Consider the following 27513-nt stretch of genomic DNA (forward strand, 5'->3'; position numbering starts at 1 on the left):
ACCTTCTCTGCACCCCCTCCAGTGCCAGTACATCCTTTCTCAGTACTCCAGGTGTGGCCTCACTGGTGCCTTATACAGCTGCAACATAACCTCCTTGCTTTTAAACTCGATCCGTTTAGCAGTGAAGGACAAAATTCCATTTGCCGCCTTAATTTTTTTTGCACCTGCAGACCAAAACTCTGAGATTCATGCACAAGGGCACCTAGGTCCCTCTGCACAGCAGCGTGCTGCTATTTCTTACCATTCAAGTAGTAATCATTTTTATTGTTGTTCCTACTGAAATGGATGATTTCAGATTTATTAACATTGTACTCCATCTGCTAGGCCTTTGCCTACTCAAAGTATCTATGTCCCTTTTGCAACGTTTCACTGTCCTCTGCATATTTTGCTCTCCCACTCATCTTGGTGTCATCTGCATTTGTCCTGAGTAGGCCAGACTAGGTGTTGAGTAGCATTGATGAGTTTTATGATCAGAATGTTTTGTCGCTGGCCTGCCAGATTTCTTTCAGTTCTGTTTCAAGTGCATTGGAATGCAAACTCTCAACCTCAAATTTGGTTGAGAGTCAAATTTCTCAACTATTGGACTACAGACTGTAATGGGTGGCTTTCAACTAATTATGTTGATCTGGTGCTTGACTCTTGCAGTGCAACAGAGCTTCCACTGACTGACAGGGAGAAGGAAATTCTTACTAAAACTACTCCAATGACAAGATCGCTGGAAATAATTCCAGACTCTGTGGATGGAGAATGTGCCCCACCAAAGCCACCATTGCCTGGTATTCGCATTATGGACCACAGGTAATGTATTAAAGAGGCAGTCCTCCTATGTTTATTTCTTCAATTAAATGTTGATTGTTAAAGAAATTTCAGCCATTGTTAATTTAATAGTAATGAGTGAGTGATGCCGTTCACTATAAATTGCAGCTTCTCTAGCTTATCTTGATGTTGCAGTAACATATCTCAATATTGCCCGCAGTATGTTTTGCAGTGACGTGACTATTGGACCAAAAAACAGAAGGTTGGGCAAGAAATTCCATCTGTGGTTTACTAGGGAGTTGAGTGTAGTATTATGTTAAAAGAGGAGCAAACTGTTATGAAGAAAAGTGATCAAAGAATTAGGAGCAATTCAGAAAGGCTGACCAAAATTTGATTTAACAAGGGGAAAACTAAAATGAGAATGAAGTAGCAAGTAAAATAGAAATGGGATTCCAAGAGCTTTTCAAAGTTTATGAAGTAGCTGAAATAAGCATAGTTTCTCCTGTTCCTAAGAGATACTAAATATTTTGTCTGCCTTTTGCAGACACAGAAATCGAGAGACTGGTAAGAACAAGAAACATAAATTATTACTTTTTCAGCAGACCAAATGTTTTTAAGACACATAATGGGCCAAAAGCTGATGGCCCTTGCCAGAGGGTTCTGAAAGTGGCAAAGATAATAGATACGCTGGTTATGATTTTCCAAAGTTCCCCAGAGTCTACAGCAGTCCTTGAGTTTGGTAGTTGGTCAATGCAACCAAGACCTTCAAAAAAAAACAGATAATGAGAGTAAATAGGAAACTGCAAGTCAGTTAGTTAGCTGGCATCAGCTATGATGGGGATCTGCTGGAAATCTGTTAAGGATGTCTTACAATACGATACATGATCAACTTTGACAGTCTGAATTGAAAAGTACAGTATTTCATTTTAATAGGTGTTAAACTTTCATATGTTAATGTTCCAAGAGGAGACATGTATGTTACAAAGTTAGCATGTGAATGCAAAGAGCAATTAAATAGTATGTTGGCCTTTACAAGGAGTTTGCAGTGTTTCGGTGAGTTCCGCCTGGAGTACTGTGTACATGTTTGGCCTCCCTGTCTGAAGAATGACATACTTGAAGGTTCACCAGAGTTGTTCCTTGGATTAGGCATTGGCTGATGGCTGGCTGGCTGTTTTCATTAACAGTTGAGAAAGATAGAGATGATCTCATTGTAACATACAAGATTCTGAAGAGGCATGATAAGCTCAACACTAGGATGTTGTTTCCCTGTCTGTAAAATTTAAAACTCCAGTGCATCAGTTCATGGTAAAGACTGCTCATTTACTGAGATGAGGAGAAATTTCTTCACTGAGGGATGTGCATCTTTGGAATTGGATTGTGTGTACGTGCTGAATTATTGACCATATTCAGATTTTTGCTCTCTTGGAAAAATTAAGGGATTTGGAGCCAAGTATAGTTTGGAGAAATAGAGCCTTGTCCGGCTTTAGTGTATTATGTTTTTAATATGTACATGTTTCCAGTTGCGTCTGAATAGGAAGTGATACAATTACTGGTTATTTTGCATGTCAGATTGTGGAAGTGATCTGTATATCTGCAGTAGATTGTCACCAATTTGATCCTTTTTCTATTCTGCATTTTGGTCATCTGTACAATCTTAACAGGAATTTTGTTGCATATTGGTTAGTTGTGTTCCGTGAAAACCAATGTACAGGCATTTGAACATTTTTTTAAAATTGTGGCTTAAAATGCTTTTGCTGGTGTCATACCAGCATGTTTCTGTTTCTAGTTAACCATTTTAAAATGTCCTATTGCAAAATCTACACCGATTTGTTTATCAAGCCAGAATATCTTGCAGTTTTAATTATTAAGTGTTTTGTCCTGCAACAGTAGTGTTCCACCTCTACCACCCAAGAAGAGGACATCTGCACCCTCCCCAACAAGAGTGGCAGTAGTATCTCCCATAAGTCGAGCTGCCAGTGGTTCTAGCTTACCCAATACCAAACAGGTATGGAAACCTTTTTTATTGGTTGGATCGGAGAGGAATAAACACAATAGGATAAATAGATTGACTAAGGTTTGCAATTACTAAACAAAAGTCAGTTTATTTCCGGTTGATGGATACAAATGTATGTTGGATATGTGCAGGAGGATATTTGATTCTTCTGTTGAAGCAGGGTCACGTCCAATACGTTCCCAATCTTTGGATGGATAGGAACACAAGTAAATATCACATTCCCTGACTCCAAATAAAAGTATAGATACAAAACTAAACTTGACCATCTCTTTTTAACACTAGTGATGCATTGGACAATAATGAAAGCACTTGATCATGTTAAATGCATTTCACAACAGGAATTTCTTCAATTCCTGAAGAAGGGCTCATGCCTGAAACGTCGATTCTCCTGCTCCTTGGATGCTGCCTGATCTGCTGTGCTTTTCCAGCAACACATTTTTAGCTCTGATCTCCAGCATCTGCAGTCCTCACTTTCTCCTAAATGCATTTCACAACAAATATCCTAGCTACTTAAACTACCTAATGCTGGTAACTCTCTATACCATTGATCCTGAAGGAACTAATGTAACATATAACTGTAAAGTTGTGCTGTAAGTACTACATTGGTCCAAATTAATATCCATCTTCTGGATGGTGTAAGTTGTAAAGCATACTGGCACATGTAAAGTTATTTTTAGTTGGAGAGGCTTGAAATATAAAATTGCTTTTCACTGAAGCAAAGAAAACAGAGAAGATTTTTAAAAATTGTTGATGAGCAAGAAATTTGAGTTTCCCCTGCGTTGGAGTCCATTTTGAGGGGGGCATTATTTCAAATTGTTATAATGGGGCAAGACTTCAAAGAGTCCCCTTAAAGTAGAGCATGGATTGCTTTGCCACAGGAAGTTATTCAGTCAAGAGATTTTTATAGTTTTTAAAAGAATCAGCACAAGCAAGCTGGGGTGAGTGGTGTCGGTGGTCTTAATCTGATGATAGGAAACCAATCCCAAAGATATACCTCCCGGTATCAGTTTGGGAAAACAGATTAAATGATAACTGTAACTGCTATTCAACAATAATGTTGTTATAAGAACCTACCTCTGGTTCTGTCACAAAGTTCTGTTAACCTTCCATTAATACAGTCTTGCATTTTATTCTGTCTCTCCAAGTGCTGCAATGTATTTTGAATCAAAAGATATTGACAGATGTAGAAAATATTAATTCATTCTCCGCAGTTTTTATCTCAGGCTTTTCCTTTTATAATGTAGTTTTGAAATTCTAAACTACAATACAATGTTCAATCATCCTTTATCTGTAAATGTTGCATATATTAGAGAGCAAGTTATTTCTCTTGCATCATAACATCACTCTATAACATTAAAATGTCAATGTTTTATATAAGTATTTTGTTAAATTTAGGACTTTGATGGATTGGATTGCTATCTGCAAAGGCGGCTGTCCGGTGGCAGCCACTCATATAGTGGAGAATCACCAAGGGTATCTCCTTGTAACAGCATGGGAAAACTAAGCAAATCTGATGAACAGTTATCATCGTTAGACAATGATAGTGGGCAGTGTTCGCAGAATACAAGTTGTGAAACACTTGGTAAGATGTTTTTTTTGAAAAGTTACCATACTATTTTTCTCTCTTGCAGGCTAGTTCATTCTTTTAACCTTTTTTCAATGTATTTCTCCCATTTGAAAGAAATTATTCTTGCTTTTTTCATCCCCTAAACTATGCACCAAGCTCCAGTCATATTTGTTTGTGTTTGGCATTTGTTCAAATTGACTTCTTGGAGGTAAATTGAAAGGTAACCTCTTCCCGCTCTGTCACGCCTTTGACAGATATTTAATTTTGGTTTTGATAAGGAGAAGCCATTTCCAGTGACAAGTGATCGGGATTCAGAGGAGTTGGATTTACAAAGAAGAACAAACAACAAAGAAAATTTACAGCCCAGTAACAGGCCCTTCGGCCGTCCAAGCCTGAGCCGATCCAAATCTACTGTCTAAACCTGTCGTCCAGTTAGAGTGGTAGAGATGTACAGCATGGAAACAGACCCTTCGGTCCAACCTGTCCGTGCTGACCAGATATCCCAACCCAATCTAGTCCCACCTGCCAGCACCTGGCCCGTGTCCCTCCAAACCCTTCCTATTCATATACCCATCCAAATGCCTCTTAAATATTGCAATTGTACCAGCCTCCACCACATTCTCTGGCAGCTCATTCCATACACGTACCAGCTTCTGCATGAAAAAGTTGCCCCTTAGGTCTGTTTTATATCTTTCCCCTCTCACCCTAAACCTATGCCCTCTAGTTCTGGAGTCCCCGATCCCAGGGAAAAGACCCCCCCCCCGAAATAACCTCCTTTTTTCTAATGAAAACAAACCTAACCTACTCAACCTCTCTTCATAGCTAGCACCTTCCATACCAGGCAACATCCTCGTAAACCTTCTCTGCACCCTCTCCAAAGTGTCCACATCCTTTTGGTAATGTGGCAACTAGAATTGTACACCGTATTCTAAATGCGGCCGAACCAATACCTTTTACAATTTTATCATGACTTGCCAGCTCTTACACTCACTATCCTGTCCAATGAAGGCCAGCATACTATATGTGCCTTCTTGACCACACTATCTACCTGTGCAGCAACCTTCAGGGTACAATGGACCTGCACTGCCAGGTCTCTCTGCCCATCAACTTTTCCCAAGACACTTCTGTTCATTGTATAATTCGCTCTAGAATTAGACTTGCCTAAATGCATCACCTCACATTTGTCTGGATTGAACTCCATCTGCCAGTTTTCCTCCCAACTCTCCAGTCTATCTATATCCTCCTGTATTCTTTGACAGTCCCTTATGCTTTCTGCTACTCCACCAATCTGTGTCTCATCTGCAAACTTGCTGATCATACCAGCAGTGCCCTCTTCCAGATCATTTATGTATATCACAAACAACAGTGTCCCCAACTCTGACCCCTATGGAACACCATTGGTCACCTTTCTCCATTTCGAGAAACTCCCTTCAACTACTACTGTTTCCTATTGCTCAACCAGTTCTTTATTCACCTAACTAGAACAAGCTGCACACCATGTGACTTCACTTTCTCTATTAGTTTACCATGAGGAACCTTAACAAATGCCTTGCTAAAGCCCATGTATATGACATCAACAGCCCTTTCTTCATCTATCAACTCGGTCACTTCCTCAAAGAACTCTGTTAAGTTGGTAAGGCACAATCTCCCCTGCACAACACCATGTTGCCTATCTCTGATAAGCCCTTTCTTTTCTAAATATAAATAGATCCTATCCCTCAGTACCTTCTCCAGCAACTTTCCCATCACTGATGTCAGGCTCACTGGTCTGTAGTTACCCAAAATATCCCTACTGCCCTTCTTGTACAGGGGGGCAACATGAGCAACCTTCCAGTCCTCTGGCACCTCATCTGTATTCTAAGATGCCACAAAGATATCTGTCAGGGCTCCAGCTATTTCCCCTCCCGCCTCCCTCAGCAACCTGGGATAGATCCCATCTGGTCCTGGGGATTTGTCCACCTTAACCTCTAGCCTACCCAATACATCTTCCCTACTTATGTCAACGTGATCCAGACTAATCATCTCACCCATTCACTCAGGTTCGACACACAGCCTTCCTTCATTATCTTTTAGTGGACCAATCTGTTCTCTAGTTATCTGCTTGCTGCTTTTATAAGAATAAAATACTTTGGAATTCTCCTTAATTCTGCTTGCTAAAGCTATTTTATGACCCCTTTTAGCCTGCTTGATTCCTCATTTAAGACTTGTCCTACTCTTCCGATATTCTTCCAGGGCCCATGCTGTTCTTAGCTGCCTGTTCTTAGCACACAAACATGCACGCGCGCACACAAAAACACATGCGCGCACACACTCGCCTGAGGGTGGATTTGAACCCTGCGTTCCGAGCACTGTGAGGCAGCAGTGCTAACCACTGAGTAGCCATGCAACATGTTCTTGTAGTCTATTAACTAGTACTTCGTAAAACAAGTACAAAAGTACAATAACACTGACTGGAATACAGGCACGTTCACTGCTGAATAACAATTGAGGTGTTCATGCACTTTGTTTCTTGGTCAGTGTTGATCCATATTTGATCAGTAAATCCACAATATTTAAGTATGAGCTATAATCTATGTACTGCTTCATTTTGGGTTACAGTGCATTTCCTGTCCGAGAATATAAGAAATTAATTTGAATAGGTAAAATGTTTGGATGTGAGGGTAACCTATGCTGGAAATCAGTGGTTCAGTTTGTTTGAACTGATGAATTGCTTTCTATTTTTAATTAACATTACTGCTAATCAGTTATTTACTTATGTGTAATAAATGTTGTTGTGTTTAAGGATGAGATGTGTGACTGGCTGCATTTCACTTAAAATACTCTTTCTTCCCCTCAGATAATCCAGAAAGCTATGATCCCGATTATGATTTCCTGCATCAGGACCTTTCAACTGTTGATCAGATTCCCCTGCAGCTTTCTGGCACACTAAGCCCACTTCCCGAATCAGCAGTAGAATCCAGTTCACCTCTTCCTGGGCAGACATTTACGTCACCACTTTGTACTTCACAAACAGTGCCAGCTTGGAGGCAGATACCACAAACTGATGTTCAACCTTTGCAGATGCCACCAGCATTGCCAGAAAAGAAGCGTCGGAGTGCTACCTCATCAGAGAGTTCCGGATATAGAGTCTCGTATGAGCGGTTTCCATCACAATATGATAATATCTCCGAGGAGGAAATGCAGAATTCTGCTGTACCAGCAATTCAGCATCCTCCTTTTGCTGTAGTGTCACCAAGGCCACAAGGGATGTTATCAATGTCAGTGGGATTTCCAAACATTGATGTTTCAGAATCAACAGGAGTACCAGAGAAGCCACCTCCACTCCCAGAGAAGAAGAAAAGGAATAGTGAGTATTCATCTTTTTAACCATGTGAAAAAATGTGATTTTATTATTTTTAACAAAATAAATATGTTTTATTAATAGAATATGCGATATTAAGTTTGTGGTGAACAGGGTAATATTCATTATACCCCTGGCTTCAAGACCTTACATTGGTCCTAGGGGACAATATGCTTTAATGAGTTCATCCTTTGTGATTCTCATCAAATTTCTGTCATTATTACTACCCCTACTTGAAGGATGACACGATACCAGATTATAGTCCAACATATTTATTTGAAAGTTCAAGCTTTTGGAGCACTGCTCCTTTGTCAGGGAGCTAGTACTTTCAAATAAACCTGTTGGACTATAACCTGGTGTTGTGATTTTTAATTTGTCCACCACAGCCCAACACCGGCACCTCCACATCATTTGAAGGATGTAGAGTTATAAAGCTAAAAATAATAGTTACAAATATGAGCCCCATTTGAAAGGATAAAGTCTACCACTATATTCTAAGAGGTTTTTCATAGTTTGAGTCCATAGAGTATGAAAAGTTTAGTGAAGGCATTGAATATTAATTTTCGATGTCAAAATAGTAACAATAGTTTAATACAAGCTGCCAGAAATCATTTTACTATGTTTTTGCAGCTTGCTGAGCAGCATAGCAAGGCCAACTTTTATTCAAAAATTACTGCTAGTTGATTGAAATTCTCCAAGTTAAGATTACCATAATAGCTATAGTTGGCTGCAGCAGTGAAAATATTGGTGAATAAATTAAAGGTTATCCCGTTAAATGCCATAAAATTGGAACCAATTCCTGAAGACCATATGTAAAGCAGCTTGACATGTGTCTCAAGCTATAACACTCATTTCTGCCTGATCGTTTTTGTTTAAACACCAAGTGCAGAGTAGTCACAGATTACTATCTGTACCTTCCAAACATCAGCATTCATTACAAATTATAATATCTGCTTTCTCCACAAATTATCCATCGTTTGAGTTTGTGAAAGAAGTGGTGTGTTTTTAAAAAAAAGACCTATCTGGGCTTCTTTTTGTTATTTCAGTAACTTCACTTTTCTTATGGAAGTAGAAACGTAGAAAATAGGAGTAGGAGAAAACTCTTCAAGCTTGCTCCACTGTTCAACATGATCATGGCTGATCATCCAACTCAGTGCCCTTTTCTGCTTTCAACCCATGCCCTTGGATCACTCTGGCCCTAATTCTTCCTCAAAACCACCTAATGTTTTAATTTGAACTGTTTTCTCTGGTAGAAAATTCCACTGGCTCATTGTTGGGTGAAGACATTTCTTTTCTTTTCCTGTCAGTTTGAAATGGCCTACCCTGTATCCTGAGACTGTGATGCCCAGTTCTGGACTCCCCAGTCTTCAGGAACATCTATAGGAACATCTGAGGAGCAGGAAAATTGACGTTTCAGGCTGGAGCACTGATAAAGGGCTCTGGTCCAAGCATTGATTTTCCTGCTGCTCAGATGCTGCCTGACCTGTGCTTTTCCAGCAACACACTCTCAACTCTCTGACCTCCAGCATCTGCAGACCTCACTGTCTCCTAGTTTACACTGTTGTTGGCTTTGCCGAATCTTCTTAAAACGTTTGACTTTGGAAAACTAAAAAGAACAGTGCATATTGCAATGCTTCATAAATAACACTTCCATATATGAGAAAAAACTGGGAGGGAGTTGATTTTAGGCATTGTTGAAGTAGGTTTATGAAAGATAGAAGGAAAGCAGAGAGTCGTAGGGAAATCAAAGTATTGCGGTTTTATAACTGAAAACCATGTTCCCATTAGACATATCCCTTGTTTATAAATTATTTTTATGATTAAAAAGGATCATACATTTAATGATTGTAACACAGTCAGTGACGTGGTCCTCATAGAATGAGTTCCCTGATTTAAGCAGATGAACAGCCGTAATCAGGGAGCCCTGGCTGACAGATATAAACAGGAGTGACAGGTTCTGTTCACTCAGAGCCAGTTCTCAGGGAGTCGGATCAAGGTAAAAGACTCATGTGTAAATAAAGGATGGCTTTGTGATGGGATATTGGTCTATGGAGTTATTTCAGTGGCGATGAGACTGGGGTTAATAACAACATAATCATGCAAAAGCACCTAGTTGAAGCCAAGCAGACTTAACACAAGCACTACAACTGGCTTTATCGTCGGAAAATGTGGTAAGTGGAGCATATATGTTGCAAAGTATTCCAATGGAAGTGGACACTCTCCTCAGCCGACTGAGCTTAGGGAACATCACTTGAGTAAAGGCAATTGCAAAGCCTCACTCAGAACATATCCTGAACAGAGGAACTCTAGGTCAGCCCACAGCAAAACCCCAAAACCAAGCCAAGCTTCAGCCCAACAGTTAAAATTTCCTTCAGGATCCAGCCCAGCAAGCCACTGTAGTTGCTCCTGGTATGTGGACTCGACAGCAAAAAATGTCCCACTGGACCTGGGTGGCACAGTGGTTAGCACTGCTGCCTCACAGCGCCTGTAGACCCGGGTTCAATTCCCGACTCAGGCGACTGACTGTGTGGAGTTTGCACGTTCTCCCCGTGTCTGCGTGGGTTTCCTCCGGGTGCTCCGGTTTCCTCCCACAGTCCAAAGATGTGCGGGTCAGGTGAATTGGCTAAGCTAAATTGCCCGTAGTGTTAGGTAAGGGGTAAATGTGGGGGTATGGGTGGGTTGCGCTTCGGCGGGTCAGTGTGGACTTGTTGGGCCGAAGGGCCTGTTTCCACACTGTAAGTCTAATCTAATCTAAATTTAGTAAGAGAGCTCATAGGCTGCTATCCAGAACAGTGTGCACCCTAGGAAGTCTTCCAATATATAGCTTGGAAATGTTATTTTGCTTAGCAAAATCCAAATCAGAGCCAGTTAAAATAAATGTCTGTTTTAAATGGTCACCCAATTCTAATGGAGGTTGATAACTGGGTTTGCTGTATCAGTAATTGCAAATGCAGTCTTATGCAAAATTCTGGACTCTAGCACTTATGACAGGCAACTGATTCAGTTACGACTGATTTGATTGTAGAAAAAGCTTGATGAGGCAAAATTGGTTGAGAAAGATTCACCTAGATTGGCTCAACATTTTTCGATTACAAAATGGCTGTCTGAGTGAAGTCCTAATTAAATACCCGGAGGTTTTTCAGGAAGGTCTAGGGATTATCACAGGACCCAAGGCAAACTTGCATGTTGACCAGGAAGCAATTCCATGATTCTGCAAGGCCTGCCCAGTGCCATTTGCTTTGTCTGCAAAAGTAGAGGCAGAAGTCAGAAGGCTGGAAAGCGAAGGAATCGTTAAACAAGTCCAGTTTGCAGAATGGGCAGCACCGATTCTACTGGTTTGTGAATTCCGACAGGTTCACTAGCCTTTATAGGGATTTTAAAACAAACACTAAATTATTTTTCACATCTGGAGTCTCTCTCATCGAAGATTTATATTCAAAGTTGGCAGGGAGGCATGAGCCATGCATACTCGCAATTGTGATTAGATGAGGATTCCCAGAAGTATGCTACAATTAATATCCATAAGAGTTTATATCAATTTCTGCAACTGCCATTTCAAGTATTGTCAGCCTGTGCAAGTTTTCAGCAAGTTGTAAAATGGAGAACATTTTACAAGTCGACCCCAGGTCACTCATTATCTAAATGACTAGATAAAAGTAGGGGAGACCAATAAGGAGCACTTAAAGAACATGGATGTAGTCTTTAGATATTTCTCCTAGCTGGGCATATGCTTTAGAAGTCAAAAATGTGTATTTCAGGAACCCCAAGTGGCCAACTTGGGCTACAGAGTCGACTATAACCGGGTTACACCAGTTGGAAGATAGTGAGGGTGGTCAAAGGTGCCTCACCTCCCGTGTCAGAATTAGAACTTTGATCTCAACTTGGGCATGTGAATTATTACAGAAAATTCATATAACCTGGCATCCATACTGGCACCCTTGCATAAGCTCTTTAAAAAGTGTCATCCTTGGAAACGGTCATGTAGCCAAGCCATAGCTTTGAGGGAAGTGACAAAACAGCTGCCATCCTCTAAGATATTGGCAAATTATGATCCTAAGCAGTATCTGGTATTGACATGCGATGCCTTCTCATACAGCATTGGGGTAGTATTCGCTCATAGGTTGTCCAATGGAGAGGAATGCCCAATAGCATATGCATCCAGGACTTTGGCTAATACAGAGTGTAAATATGCCCAGATAGAGAAGGAATGTTTGGTCATATTTGGAGTCAGGAAGTTCCAGCAATAACTTAGGAATGCAAATTTGTAATAATAACAGATCTCAAACTCCTGCCAGGCCTACTTAGAGGACTAGACAGTGCCGTCCATATTTTCAGGCTGACTTCAGCAGTGGGCTGTAAAGGACTGGAGGATGTCTAATGTTGTGGCTTTATTTAAGGAGAAACTGGGAACGATAGATCTGTGAGTCTGATATCCGTGGTGTGCAGATTGTTGGAGGTGATTCTGAAACGTAGGATTTGTAAGCATTTGGAGAGGCAAGCTCTGATGAAAGATAGTCAGCGTGGCTTTGTGCAAGGGGAATCCTGATTCTTAAGCTCGATTGAATTTTTTGAGGAAGTGCCCCAAAAGACTCTGAGCAGAGCAGTAGAAATTGTTTACATGGGTTTTAGTAAAGCCTTTGACAAAGTTCCACATGGTAAATTTATTGGTAAAGTAAGATCACATGAGATGCAGAGAGAGCTTGCCAATTTGATACAAAAATGGCTTGACATTAGGAGACTATGGTGGTGGAGGATTGTTTTTCAGACTGGAGGCCAGTGACCTGCGATGTTCCACAGGGATCGGTACTGAGTCCATTTTTGTTTGTTATTAATATAAATTATTTTGAATGAGAATTTAGGAGAAATGATTAGTAACTTTGTGGATGACACAAAATTGGTGATATAGTGGACATTGAAGGAGTTTATCTAAGATTACAGAGAGATCTTGATCAATTGGGTCAGTGGGCTGATGAGTGGCAGATGGTGTTTAATTTGAATAAATGCGCGGTATTGCATTTTGGTAAAACAAACAAGGCCAGGAGGATCAGGAAAAGCTGTAAACAGCGCAGAAGCAAAAAATGCCTGACCATTCAGTAGCCTTTCCAACCTGTTCCGGAACCCGTGATGTCTTCCTCTCCATCAAGTGTTGAAGGTGCATCAGAATTTTAATGTACCCAGCAGATGTTGCTGCCTCGATGCATTTGCTGCCGAAAGAAGAGAATGAATTTCTTTGACTGTCCAAGCACGAGAGGCCAGCTACCATGTTACACGCTCCCTGTATCCAGCAGAGTTGGGAGAATCTGACCCGGTGCTAAAATGCCTCAGAAGGAGCTCCAAGCAAAAACCAGCTTATGTCTTTGGATTCATAGGATGGGGTATTCCGATTGTAATGAGGTCAGTTCAGGTGATGTCATTGAATATGAACTCCCTGATTGGGGCTGTTAATCTGGTCCAATCAGGGAGCCCTGGCTGACAGATGAGAGCCAGAGTTGCGCTTTTCCAGAGAGAGCGGGTGAAAATGGCTGACCAAGTAGAACAGAAGAAGAGGACTTTCAGGAAATTCACCTACAGAGGTGTTGACCTGGATCAGCTCCTTGATATGTCCCATGAACAGCTGATGCAGTTGTATTGTGCTCGTCAGTGGAGGCGTGTGAACAGAGGCCTACGCCGTAAGCAACAGTCCCTTCTGAAAAGGCTGCGCAAAGCCTAAAAGGAAGCTCCTCCAATGGAGAAACCAGAAGTCGTCAAGACTCACCTCAGGAATATGGTTATCCTCCAGAGATGGTTGGTAGTATGGTGGGTGTGTACAATGGCAAAACCTTCAACCAGGTTGAAATCAAGCCTGAAATGATTGGCCATTATCTTGGCGAGTTCTCCATCACCTACAAGCCTGTGAAGCACAGCAGACCTGGTATTGGTGCCACTCACTCCACCAGATTCATTCCTCTGAAGTAAACAGTTTGCAATGGAAATGTGTAAATAAAACTTATTTCACTGAAAAAAAAAGAGCCAGAGTCGTGTCGAAAGGTGTGTCAGAGCAGACCGAGAACTGGAAGGGGCATGGGCTGGACCGAGAGTCGGAAGATGGGTAGGGGCGGGCTGCCTTAGAGTGGTCGGAAGGTGGGAGGGATGAGGGCTTGCTGGGTCTGTGTTGTCTGCACTTTTGTATGTAACTTGCCTAATGTACAAATGTCATTGTCACTGTCTTGTCATATGTGGAACTGGGATTTGAGGTTTGTCCTTATCTCCCTGCAAAATGGTTGAACAGTAGGGTTTGGGGCCGAGCTTTGCTGCTCCTCTCCCTTGTAAAATTGCTGTCTCTTGTACAGCTGTAAATGTTTTTTGTAAACTGTTTTGTAATTTGTTTAATAAAAAAAAGAGCCAGAGTGGTCCCTAGGGCTGGACGGGCTGACTGTGGAGTTCTGCAGGGCGTTCTGGGACGTCCTGGGGAGCAACTACTCAGGTCCTGGGGGAGTGTCTAAATGCCGGAGAGCTGCCCCTTTCTTGGTGCAGGGCGGTCATCGTCCTGCTGCCAAAGAAAGGGGACCTTCATTCTTTGAAGAACTGGCGTCCAGTCTCCCTCCTCAGCACAGACTACAAAATCTTCACCAGGGGTGTTGTCTTCTCGCCTGGCTTCCGTGCTGGCCCATATGATTCACCTGGACCAGTCCGACACGGTCCCGGCCTGGAGGATACACAACAACGTCCACCTGGTCTGGGACCTGATCCATTTCTGTCGACGGGCTGGTCTGCCGAGCGCCTTCCTGTCTCTCGACCAGGAGAAGGCGTTCGACAGGGTCGATCACAAGTACCTGCTCAGGACTCTGTGGGCATTTCATCGCCCGGATCCGACTTTTGTACACCGCCACAGAGTGTCTGGTTAAGGTTAATGGGTCCCTGACAGCGCCCCTTCGCTTCGGGAGAGGAGTGCGTCAAGGCTGCCCCCTGTCCGGCCAGCTGTATTCCCTGTGCGTGGAACCTTTGCTGCGCCTCTTGCAGAGGAGGTTGTCGGGGCTGGTTCTGCGCGGCATGGGCACGGGGGTGGTCCTCTCGGCCTACGCCGACGACGTGCTCCTCACTTTCACCAACGACGTGCTCCTCACTTTCACCAACCCGGCTGACCTGGGGAGGATGCGTGAGTGCCAGGCCATGTACTCGGTAGCGTCTTCCTCCAGGATCAACTGGGTCAAATGTTCCGGACTACTGGTAGGTCCGTGGCGGGTGGACTCCCTGCCGGAGAAGTTACGGGGGTTCAGTTGGAGTACCACCCATCTCCTCTACCTGGGGGTCTACCTCAGCCCGGCCGAGGAATCCTGGCCAGCCAACTGGCAGGAGCTGGAGGCCAAAGTCTCGGCTCGCCTAGGCTGCTGGACAGGACTGCTCCGAGTGCTATCTTACAGGAGCCGAGTGCTGGTCATAAACCAGCTGGTGGCCGCAATGCTGTGGTACCGGCTGGTCACTTTGGTCCCTCCTCCTGGCTTTGTCACTGACATCCAGAGAACGTTGGTCGACGACTTCTGGGACAAAAAGATGCACTGGGTCACTGCGCAGGTTCTGAGCCTCCCTGTTGAGGAGGGTGGTCAATCGCTGGTGTGCGTCCGCACCCAGGTCGCGACCTTCCGCCTTCAGACCTTGCAGCGATACCTTTACGTCGAGACTCCTCCTAGTGGTGCGTCCTGGCGAAGTATTTTTTCCGCCAGGTGTGTAACCTCAACTACGACACGCAGCTCCTGTTCGTTGACCGTGACGGTTTGGAGGTTGCCCTCAAGGTGCTGCCAGGACCTGAATCACTGTCTGGAACATGGTCGAATCGTGCCGCGCCTACCCCCCGGCAGGAGTAGCGGCTGTCGTCAGGGAGCCGTTGCTCAGGAATCCGCACCTCCGTGCTTGCGGGTTCGAGTGGCTGTCGGAGGGGAGGGCTGTGGCGGCGAGGGTGACCAGGGTCGGGGAAGTGCTGGGTGTCGGGGGCCTGCGCTGGACGTTGCCGCAAGATATAGCGAGCAGGGCAGTGGTAGACATCTGATACGTGGCCACCGCCATCAGACGCCTTAAAACAGCGGAGTTTGGACCCGACGTAGTGCACCAGTTGGAGGACGCTCAGGTGTGCGGTGGGATCCCGTCCGCGTTCACCCCAGCCCGGACGGAATTTCACATTGGCCCCAAGGTCCCATACTTCCCGCGGGAGCCTGTGCCCCACAACCTGAGCCGCCTCCGAAATTTTAATTTTGTTCTCTTCAAGGACGTAAAAAGGCGGGCCCTGTATAGACTGCTACTGCACACCGTCCACCTTTTCTCCCTCATCCACCGTCTGGACACGCCTTGGCGTGGCCATTTGCCACCGGGCGGTGGGGATCCCCAGTGGAGGGCTCTCTACGCGGGAATCCTCCCCCTTTCTCTCAGGTATCTGGGCTGGAGGATGCTGCACGCAGCAGTCCCCTGCAACCGCAGATTGCGGTGGTTCATGGACTCCCAGCCCAACTGCTTGTTCTGTGGTGCTGTGGAGTCCGTGGACCATATGTATATTTGGTGTGGGTGTTTGTACTCCCTCTTTGATTTTCTGAAAAACCTTCTCCTCTGCTTTTGGTTGCACTTCAGTCCCACGCTCCTGATCTTCGGGCACCCGGTGCGGAGGAGTGAGGGCAGGTCTGAAGACCTCCTTGTGGGTCTGCTCCTGGGCCTGGCAAAACTGGCCATAAACAGGTCCAGGCAGCGGGCCGTGGAGGGAGTCATTAGGGCCGACTGCCTGCCCCTCTTCTGCGGTTACGTTAGGGCCCGGGTGTCCTTGGAGAAGGAGCACGCGGTGTCCACCAACACCCTGGAGTTGTTCAGGGAGAGGTGGGCGCCGCAGGGAGTGGAGTGCATCATTTCCCCCTCCAACTCTATTTTGATTTAGTCCCTGCCCTCCCCTTCACTGTTTGATCACACAGCATTGCCCTTTGATGTGAAGGGCACTGCTTGTCACAGGCCACTCGGGTGTTACCTTTCTTCCTGGTGGTGGAAATTAAATAAAGATTTGTGCACTTTGTGTCTCTCACTGCGTCTCACACCTGCATGCACACACAGGGGTGCTGGGGAAAAATAAGCACTACCGAAGTTAGGCGGTAGTGTGGGGAAAAAAAAGAAGAAAAAAAAGTGTCAGTGGTTCTGTTCACTCTGAGAGCTGGCTCTGAGGGAGGTGGAGCAGTGTCAAGTACATTCCATGTGTAAATAAACGGTGACTTGGTGATGGGATTTACTTTGGAGTTACTTCAGCCCCTGATTTTGGACGACTTCACAAAAAAAAAGAGCCAGCGTGTCAGGTATCTTGCGCGCTCTCAGAGGGAGCTGGTTCAGTGTGAAGGATTCTACATGTAAAGGGTGATTTGCTGATGGGATATTGGCACTTGGGGAGTTATTTCACTTTAAAAAGAACTTCTGAAGATCCACCTACTGAAATCTGTAACTGCATTTTATTGTAGCTTTTGTATGTCATAATTTAGATTGCAAGTGCTGAGACATCCATTCTGAGGATTTTAGATCAGATCGAATGGAACAGTGTGTCAGGTCAATGTCACCAACAGTAAATAGTGAATAAGACAACTAAATGTGCTCTGCTTTCAAGTTGAATCCTAGAAGAAATTTTTTCTTCATAACCTGCTGACAAATAACTCCTGTTTTCTTTAGAATTCACTGCTAATTTTTCTTGAATGTATTGGATGGACATAAATTAATAGCAAGATTACTGATGTTTTCAATAAGGGCAACTTGGATATTATTTTAGGGTATCCTTTATAAGGAAATCACTTTAACACAATCCTTTCCCTTTGTTCAATTAATCATCCTTAAGAGAGAATCAGTTTTGTTTGTTTAAAAAAAATGTGAACAGTTGCGATTGTTTCTTCAGATAGACGAGAATTCTGGCTGCAGCTTTCTTTGAACATTGCCAGTGCTGCTTTAAAATGATGTACTATATTATTAATGATCACCTGTCTTTTTCAATGAGTTCACCTATGGTCATAACACTCTATTCTGTTCGAGAAGTATAAAGCTAATTCCAGATTGTTTGTTTGTTTGTTTGTTTGAATCTATTTGTAAATGGCTCTTTAAGTTAGCTGTTCCCAAGTATATTGTAATAGTCTGTTAGAGTTTCATTAGTTTGATTAACTTGTCTAATTTCAGTGAAGGTAGTTGTAGGCTCAAAGCATTTGCACAGAATGCATTTGTTTCCCCCTGACAACGCATTTTTAGGCATTCCATTGAATATACCAATGTTTCAATGATAGCTGTAACAAATAAATAAAATGTTTTAGACTTTGTGTTCTTTAGTAAAACCTTGAACGTCTGCTGGGTCAGGATTAAAGATGAAAGTCTGGCTGCCAAGAGCATTAAAGTTGCCGAAGAATGGTGTCTGATGTAAGCTGAAGTTTGAATTCGTTAGGGGAAAGCGTTTGCAGCAAATAACATTTTGGACATTTTGCTGTTTTAAAATTTGAAGTTTTTCCAAGACTCTGGAGATTATCATGCTTAATAAGTTGCAGAGAAACAAGTTAAGTTGATTTTTTTTCTAAAAACTTACGATGTTCATCAAGCACTAAACCGTTCGCAGGGAGGTTGGATATCTGAATGAAAAGAATGAGATGACTTCAAGTTGAAATAGCACGCTCCAGCGATCATGCAGTTTTATCAGGCAGCTATCAAAGCAGTTTTATGTAATCTCACTAATTGTTTGAAAACAGCTTATTCCAGATAGTTATTGCTCTATGTGATAGCTTATCTTTTATTGATTCATTCAGTCCATGAATAGTTTTTGAAGTTCTGAAGTCTATTAAATCGCATTCTTCCTTGGATCTCATACTATCCCTAATTTCCCTTGTTAACCTTGGTCAGGCCACCTTTCCCATTTTTATTTTTATGCCAAACAACAATTGTTCATTCTTGCAGTTTCTTCATGTGCTCATTAATGTTTTAAATCGTTGACAATCCACCATCATCCCTTTTAAGCAACATTCCCCAACTTACCATAGCTAGCTAGCATCTTCTAACAGTGTATGTCTTTTATTTAGATTCAGGACCCTAGTCTCAGAATGGACTAATGTACTTCGCCATCTTAATGAACAATTCTATCATAGTAAGAATGGTCATTGCTGACCAAACTCGAGAATTCATCTTGAATGTTTCCATGTCCTAGTTGTGACGTTGTGCTGTTGACACATTGTGCTGTTGCCTTTTGTTGAAATAGGAAACTGAAAATGATCATAACTGAGAGTTCATCCGATTATGTGAAAACTTATGGTGAACATTATAGGATCAAAGCCGTAAATAATGCCACTGCAGCACAATGCTCCTTTACTGTTTCATGACTTGCTTGTGGTTACAAATGTGTTGTACATTTAACTAGAGTCTCCCATTGGGGGGGGGGACAAAATGTGCACGCTACATCTAATTGCCCATTTCTTGGCAATGAATGAAGTGTCCAATATCTCTTGCAAAATAATCAGTCCACTATTGTCCATAAATTAAGGCTAATTTGTGATTAACATTATTGTGATTAAAAGGCTAAAATTAAACTACATTATTTGATATGTACTTTGAAGGACACCATTTTAATGCCTGATAACACCTTAGTAATCACTCAGCCACCTCTGTCATAAAACTTCAATATGAAAATGACGACGTGTGTGTGTGTGTGTGTGTGTGTGTGTGTGTTTTCACTGAAACTGAACTATGGTTATTGCCAACTCTTCTGAAGCATAGGTGAAAATTCACAATTAACTGATCACCTGGAAAACTGAGGTCCTCTTGCAACTACTGAACAGCAAAACAATAGTTTCACCAATTAAGATCAATGGTGAGATCAATGGATAAATCTATATTTTCCATATCTTCAATCATTTTACTGAAGGCTTTTATAGATAATGAAATTCATAATCTTCAGTGTGCCAGCTCAGCCTTTGCCAGACTGAAGAAAAGAATAGTTTGAGGACCAGGATCTAAAATATGCAACTAAGGTCATGGTTTACTTGGAGCAGTAAACACCTCTTCACAAATCAGACATGTGTTCTGGAGACTTGGGCAACGCAGGAAGCATCTGAAAGCACTGAAGAAGTGCTACCAATGATGCCTTCACGAGATTCTCCAGGTCTGGTGGCAAGAAAAGTGATCCAATAGCAATGTCCTTTATGTATAAAGGATGGTGGATGTTTGGAACTGTATTCCACAAATGGCAATGAAGGTATTTGTAGGCAACTGTCCAGATGTGTATATCACACATCTGAGCCCTAGGTCTTATGGCTGAAAGCTAGAGACACAACCACGATGCCACAAGAACTCCACTATGTATAGTTGTTGATTTTTAAATCTGAGAATTTTTTGTGAAACTAAGATGTTAAGAGAAATGGGCCAAAGGCAGATATGTGGAGTTAGGCCACAGGTCAGCCATGTTCTCATTGAATGGGGAAGAGGGCTCAAGAGGTTGAGTGGTCTATTCCTGTTCTTGTTTTCTTATACAAAATGTGAAAGGGGAATTGACGAAGTAGACATGACAAACTTTTCTCCTATAGGTAATCTATAATGAGAGATCATTAGTTTTAGGACAAGGGATATGAATTGAAATCAAGCGATGATAAATTATCCCCAACGTGCAGTGAATGCCACGACATTGAGTAAATTTAAGGAGAAGATAGACTGATTTTTAATTAGCAATAAGTTGAAGGGTTACTGTAAACAGGCAGGAAAATGGAGTTGAGGTTAGCCATTATTGTATTAAATGGCAGAGCAGTCTTGAGGGGCTGAATTGCTCCCAATTCCTATGTTCTCTCCTAAGCCAACATTCCCAGAATTATTCACTAATTATGCAAAACCAGCTTTTCTAGGTAGGACATGACACCTAGAGCTTGGTTGCGAGAAAAGACTTCCAGATGAATAGCAGAAATACTTTAAGGATGACCTCCAGGTATTGCTGAAAAGGTCAAACATGTGCACTGACTAATTGAAAATCTTGTCATGTAACCAACAAAAATGAAGAAACCTGTTTGGGAAGGTGGAAAACTCATCACATGACTTTAGGGACATACAGATGCAAAATTGTGGTGTAGGAGAGATTTCACAAACCTCGAAACAACTAGTCTATTTAAACTTTCAAAGTCCACCTGCCTACCATTTGCTAGACTATGCAGAGGACTTCGCAATCATCTCAGAATCCATTGCACCAGATTAGAAGTAAGGTATTCTTGGATACAATTACTGTCTCAAAAGAATAATTTTTATAATTTATTTTCAAGAAAGAATCAATTGATTGTTTCTGTGCAGAAGGAGACCACTTGGTCCTCTTTTCTACACCTGTTCTCTGAATGAGCATTGTGACTTTGCCATCCTGTCATACACTATCACCATAATTCTACACTCATTCTTTTTGAATGCCTTGATTAAACTTGCCATCACTGCACAGTAGGCAATGCATGTAGACCCAAGCTGTGCAAAAATGGTTTCTCTCTCATTGCATTTATTACTTTTGCAAATCCTTTTAAATCTGTGTTGTCTGATTCTTGATTGTTTAATAAGCAAGAATAGTTTCCCCCTATCTACTCTGTCTAAACCCCTCATGGTTTTGAAAGCCTGTATCAAATTTCCTCTTGGCCTTCTCTAAGAAAAACAGTTCCAACTTCTCCAGTCTATCTTCAACTGGTGTTTTGTCCCTGGAGCCATTACTGTAAACTATTTTTGCACTTTCTTTGATGTGTTCGCATCCTTCCAAACATATGGCAACTAGAACTGTACACAGGACTTAGGCTGAGGTCTAATTAGTGTCCTTTGTAGGTTCTATACTCTTTGTTATTAATAAAACCTAACATATTGTGCTCTCCACCTGTGCTGACAGCTTTTATGACTTGTGCATATATACGCCATGTTTCTCTGCTCTTACACACCTCTTAATTCCATACTCTGAACTGTGTCTCCCATATTCTTTGTATCAAAATGTAGCTCCCTCATTTCTCTCATCTGCCACAAGTCCACAAAATCCACTATGTTGTCCATGTCCTTTTTTTGAAGTTTTGTATAATTCTCTTCACCCTACCATGCTTCTAAGTTTCATATTTTCTGCACATTTTGACATTGTCCTCTGCACTCCAAGATTCAGATTGTGAGTATACATCAGGATAAACAAGGGTCCCAATACTGACCCCCCAGGAAGCTCCGTTGCGAACCTTGCTGCAGGCTAAACAAAATCTGTTAAACCATACTTTGTTTCCTGTCACTCAGCTAATTTTACATCCACGTTGCTACCGTCCTTTTATTTCATGAGCAGTAACTGTTCTCTCAGGTCTGTTGGATGGCATTGTTTTGGAATAATTTTGGAAGTCTATGTAGACCATATCAGGACCACCTCATAGCACCCTTTTTAAAGAACTCCAAGTTAATTAAACATGATTTTTTCCTTAAAATCACACCAGCCTTCTGTAGTTAATCTCCACTTGTCTATGTGACTATTAATTTTAACCAAGATTATTGTTTCTAGAAGTTTGCCCACGATTGAAGTTGAACTAACTGGTTTGTAATAGCTATAGGCTTATCCTTTCATATTGTTTGCAAGTTTCTCATTCTCTGGCATCAACTGAGTCTAGAAAAACAAAGATTATGGATGGTGCTTCTGCAATTTCCACACACACTTCATTCAGTACCCTTGAATGAATTTTATGTGGCCCTAGCAGCTTAGATTAGCTTAATTGATGCTGGAGCCTTTTGCTTTTGGTTTTACATGATGAACCTGAAAATAGTGACAACTTTTTTTTATTTTCTATGATAATTTGAAGAAATATCGTTAAATTTTAAATAAAGAGTATCTGAGGTAATTCATTCACCGTTATTAGTAGGGAAGGGATGATACTGTGATCAATTTGAAAATGACTAGAAAAATCAAATAGAAAATACTCATTATGTTATCTGACTAAGCCAAACACATACTTTCTTTTCTCTGTTTGATGAGTATTATGAGCTGGCACAAAATCAGTTGGCCAAATGGCCTCATGTCTGCAACATAATTACTTTGAGATTCTGTTTACTTTGAAAACTTTAAAATTGTTTGTTTTGTGCAGTGTTTCACCACTCCAATTTTATAATCCCTGTGCAAATTTGGAGTAAATACTGAGTTAAAGGCAAGTCTCTATGTGGGCACTTGTGTCTTTGAATATAGTAAACATTCTTCAGGAGTGAAATTGGACAAAAGTACTGAGCCAGCTGGGCTATTAGGACAGGTTGTCAAATGTTGGTTCAAAAAGTAAGTTATGAGGAACATCAAAAAGAAACAATTATCACTTAGTTTATTTTGAGCACTATTCAAGAAATTGAATCCATGAATTAACTGGCATCACTAATCAGAGGTGTAGACCAGAATACAAGGAGGTATTTTGAAGGACTCTTGTGGTACAATGATCGTGTCTTTACCAGTGGGCCATAAGGTGCCATGTTCAAATTTCACCTGTTTCAAAGGTGTGCCTTATGTCTGAACATGTTAATTTAGAATATCTATATCTTGTGATGGGTCCAAGCAGGTTGTTGAAATAACTGTATGAAGGTACCTGAAGACCTTACTTGAACATGCAGTGAGGGCTGTGAATTCTGAAGCATGAAGCCACTTTCTGGGTAATGATGTAATCATCTTGATGACTCAATAAAGCACAATAAAATCACAACTGTAGCACAGTTCATTCTCCCCAGGGCTGGAAGTTATTGACTCTTGGGAGTTTAGCTTGTGTTTGATGGAGTATAATATCATTTTAGATTTTTAAAAATCTAACCACTTAAAAACACTGTCTGTACAGTACGTGTCCTTCAAATTTCTTGAAGGAGTGAATGTTTTAGAACATATAAAGAACACAAGTTTCAAGTTGCATTACTTGATTTACTTTGGAACCAATCGACAGCGCACAGTTGAACCAAAAAAAAGTCAGTTTTCTCTTTGAATAATTTATTTGTATGGCAGTGTTCAAGGAGCAGGAAAACCTGACCTGCTATGCTTTTCCAGCACCACACACTCACTTAATTTACTTGAAAATAATGAGATCTGGTTTTTCCCACTGGTAACTTTGCATTTTAGTTCTTCATATCTTATTAGCCTTACAAATAAGCTAGGCGAAAGTGAGGACTGCAGATGTTGGAGATTAGAGTAGACTGCTGCCTTACAAATAAATTATTCAAAGAGAAAATTGCCTTTTTTTTGGTTCAACTGTGCGCTGTCGATTTGGTTCCAAAGTAAATCAAAGTAATGCATCTTGAAACTTGTTCATTATATGTTCTAAAACATTCACTCCTTCAAGAAATAGAGTCATAGAGATGTACAGCATGGAAACAGACCCTTCGGTCCAACTTGTCCATGCCGACCAGATATCCCAACCCAATCTCATCCCAACCCAATCTCATCTCATCTGCCAGCACTCAGCTCAAACTCCTCCTGTTCATATACCCATCCAGATACCTTTTAACTGTTGCAATTGTACTTGCCTCCACCACTTCCTGTGGCACCTCATTCCAAACGCGTAGCATCCTCTGAGTGAAAACGTTGCCCTTTAGGTGCCTTATGTATCTTTCCCCCTAAACCTATGCCCTCTAGTTCTGGACACCACCATCCTAGGGAAAAGACTTTGTCTATTTACCCTATCCATGCCCTTCATTTTATGAACCTCTTTATATGAAGGATACATACTGTACAGATAGTAGTTTTATTTATGCATTTTCTAAAAACAAATATAAAAGGGGCATCCCAGATGCTTCTCAAAAGTATAATTGTCATCTGTTTCAGCACCTATTGAGAGAAGGTAACAAAGATTTAGTGAAGTGAATTTTGAGTCTCAAGAAGAGAGGGAGGTGGTGACGCTGACTGGTTTAAAGAAAGCTTAGAATTTATGACCTAGACTATTCGCAGTGGGACAGAGAGTGGAATGCACATAAGACAGGAGTCAGTAGATTGCAAAGCTCATACTGGGTTATCGTACTGTTACATTTTTCTGAGATTGAGCGAGACCACGGTTTAAACTCAAAAATAGTTCTTTTCATTCTTTGTCATAATTTTGTAAATCCTTCCTCATTTCAAACCTCCTGAGTCTGCATTGTTAAAAGTACTGATTGTTGCAGCTATTCATAGCTTAATAGTTGTTATGACTTGGGCTCCAACTGGCAATATACCGGCAGTATAAGTTGAGTAAATGTCTGGTTATAATGTTAGCATGTAAAGAAAGTTGTTCCTATTCCTGATTACACTCACTTTTCAATTTGACATCTGCCAAATCGTTTTGATTTCATGAGTGTGTTGGATTCTTTTTTTTACTCAAGCCTACGTCTCGTTACATATTGTTACACTTGCCTGGGATCATGCAGGAAATCAAACCTTGCCGTTCTCGAAGGTTTTTATAAAAGTTGACTAAATTCCCCATTATAACTCTTTTAAGACCAAGTTTTTTCTATTTCAGTAGGATTATTGCAAATAAATAGATTCTAGCAATAGGTCATTAGTTATGAACCCTTGACATATAACTTAGTTAAAACTTTAACCCTCTTATGAAACTTCCCCTACAGACACACGCAGCCTGATGCAGACTGCCAAAAAAAATGGGTCTTATGGAAGGAAAGACTGGGAAGGCAGTTCAGTGTTCCCTGTCAACAGGATTCATTGAGATGCTCCTTTTTAGTTTGTTAGACCTTGCTGCTGATCTTCCTTCTCTAGGTGTTTTCACTTGCTTCCAGGAGGCACATAGCAACTGACTTATGCTTACAGTCTCTGAATTCCTGGTTAAAAGCCACTGCTTACAGCAGCTAATGAAGGGAAATAAACTGGCTTTCGTCAGGTTTGAGATGTTTATGCTGCACGGAAATGGACAGCTCTGTCTGCTTTGAAGGTCCAATGGCTTCTGACTAGCTGTTCAACTGCCTGGGAGCAAATCACACAGTTGTTTGTTTGCAACCTGAAGGTCTTTGTCACGATTCTGTAGCCCAATTGGCTACTTGTTGCTGTTCAAAACTCCCTTTGTACATGCCCTTAGGCTCCAGCTTGTCTGCAGTAACCTCCCCCACTGAGCACAGTGTAAACAGCAGGAGGAAGTGAGGACTGCATATTCTGAAGATCAGAGTCAAAAGTATGGTTAAGGGCTTGTGCTTGAAACGTCAACTCCTGCTCCTAGGATGCTGCCTGACCTGCTGTGCTTTTCCAGCACCACACTTTTTGACAGTGTAAATAGTGCTTAATCTAAGTGTTAGGTACTTTGTTAAAAGTGCAGTTTTCTACCATTCCTATGTTTTTTTTTAAAACAATCCTTTTCTCATTTCAGTCCACAATCAAAAATGCAGAAATATTAAATTTTTTTGCTGTTAGGAGCTGAAAGATGCAACCATCAAAAGGTTAAACATGTATATTTGTTATTTAGACTGTGGATAGAAATCATCAGACTATAATTCGCAATTTAACCTGCTTCATTCATGGTTTTTCTACAAAATAACTCAGTATTACGGTGCGAAAGCATATTGCAAAGAACCAGTTGCCTTACTGCTTTGCTATAACTTTTAGTTCTAGTATCTCCATTCTGTACAGAAAATCAGATCAATCTCTCAATTCAAATACTCTGTTGCTTATCCTGTTTAGTGTTGAAGTTTACCATCTTGCTACCAGCTTTATCATCTGCTAATGTTCTCATGTTTTTGACATCTCACTCAAGATCAGAACCCTGTAGAACCCAACGTTAACACTTTCATGAGTTTATGACAATTCTTGAAATATCACCCTCTGGATTCTACTGGTGAAACTTGTAAAATACCTCTATTTATTCTCACTTTACTTGCAGTACTGGCCTTTCCAGGCGAACGATATCAAGGGCCTAGCTGATATCCAACCCCTATCTAATGTTTTGGTTTTTCCTTCATTGGGATTTCCTTATCTCTACATGAACTGAAAAATCACAAATGTGCCATTTTACAGAATCAGAGTTGGTATGGCGCAGAGGTAGACCATTCAGCCCTTTGTGCCTGTACCAACTCTTCATACGAGCCTTATTACCTAGTACCACCACCTGTTTCTCTGCCATACCCTTACATAACATTTCAATCAAAATATTCTTGGATGCCTCAATTGAACCTGTCACCAACATATTTCCAGACCCTAAGTATTCAATGAAAAAGGTTTACTCTCCTCACCCTTGCTTGTTTTATGCTATCTCTTTTTTGTTCCTTTTATGAGCAGGAGCTGCAACCTATGTACTCTTGAGCCTGCTCATGATTTTGAAAGTCTCTATCAAATCTCATCTCAGCCCTCTGCAAAAACGGTACCAACTTGTTCAGTCTATCCTGTATATCCTGGATCGCTTTTTCAAGTTTTCTTTCTAAAAGTTATTAGAAGTATTTGCCTTTCTCCAGACCATACTAACTTCTCCAGTACTTAATGTTCCTGGAAATCCCCACTTATTTTTCTCTATTTGGAGATGCCAGTGTTGGACTGGGGTGTACAAAGTTAAAAATCACTCAATGCCAGATTATAGTCCAACAGGTTTAATTGGAAGCACACTAGCTTTCGGAGCTGACAGTCACTCGTGCTGACAGTCACCTCCACTGGTTACTGAAAAAATGGGTCAGTTTGAAGTTATAGAGTCATATTTATACAGCACAGCAACAGACATGTGTCTGCCCTGACCAGACATTGCAATCTGATCTAGTCCCATTTCCAAGCATTTGGCCTATATCCTTCTCAACCCATCCTAATAGTATACCCACCCATCCAGATGCCATTCAAATGTTATAATTGTACCCACCTTCATCACTTTCTTTGGTAGTTCATTCCACCCTCTATGTGAAAAAGTTACCCTTATGGTCCTTTTTAAA

The 27513-nt window shown here is 41.5% G+C and overlaps 1 protein-coding gene and 1 pseudogene across 1 annotated transcript in view; both read left to right on the plus strand.

Moving 5' to 3' along the window:
* Positions 1-27513, plus strand: part of rapgef1a (Rap guanine nucleotide exchange factor (GEF) 1a) — a 230935-nt gene that overhangs the window by 125512 nt on the left and 77910 nt on the right. The window contains exons 6-9 of the mRNA XM_060841479.1: positions 646-798; positions 2644-2761; positions 4166-4352; positions 7174-7683. Coding sequence (XP_060697462.1) covers positions 646-798; positions 2644-2761; positions 4166-4352; positions 7174-7683 — 968 coding nt within the window. The remainder of the gene's footprint in view (positions 1-645; positions 799-2643; positions 2762-4165; positions 4353-7173; positions 7684-27513) is intronic.
* On the plus strand, positions 13186-13683 carry LOC132825881 (small ribosomal subunit protein uS19-like; annotated as a pseudogene).

The sequence above is a fragment of the Hemiscyllium ocellatum genome, chromosome 21 (assembly GCF_020745735.1).
Source record: "Hemiscyllium ocellatum isolate sHemOce1 chromosome 21, sHemOce1.pat.X.cur, whole genome shotgun sequence".
NCBI lineage: Eukaryota > Metazoa > Chordata > Chondrichthyes > Orectolobiformes > Hemiscylliidae > Hemiscyllium > Hemiscyllium ocellatum.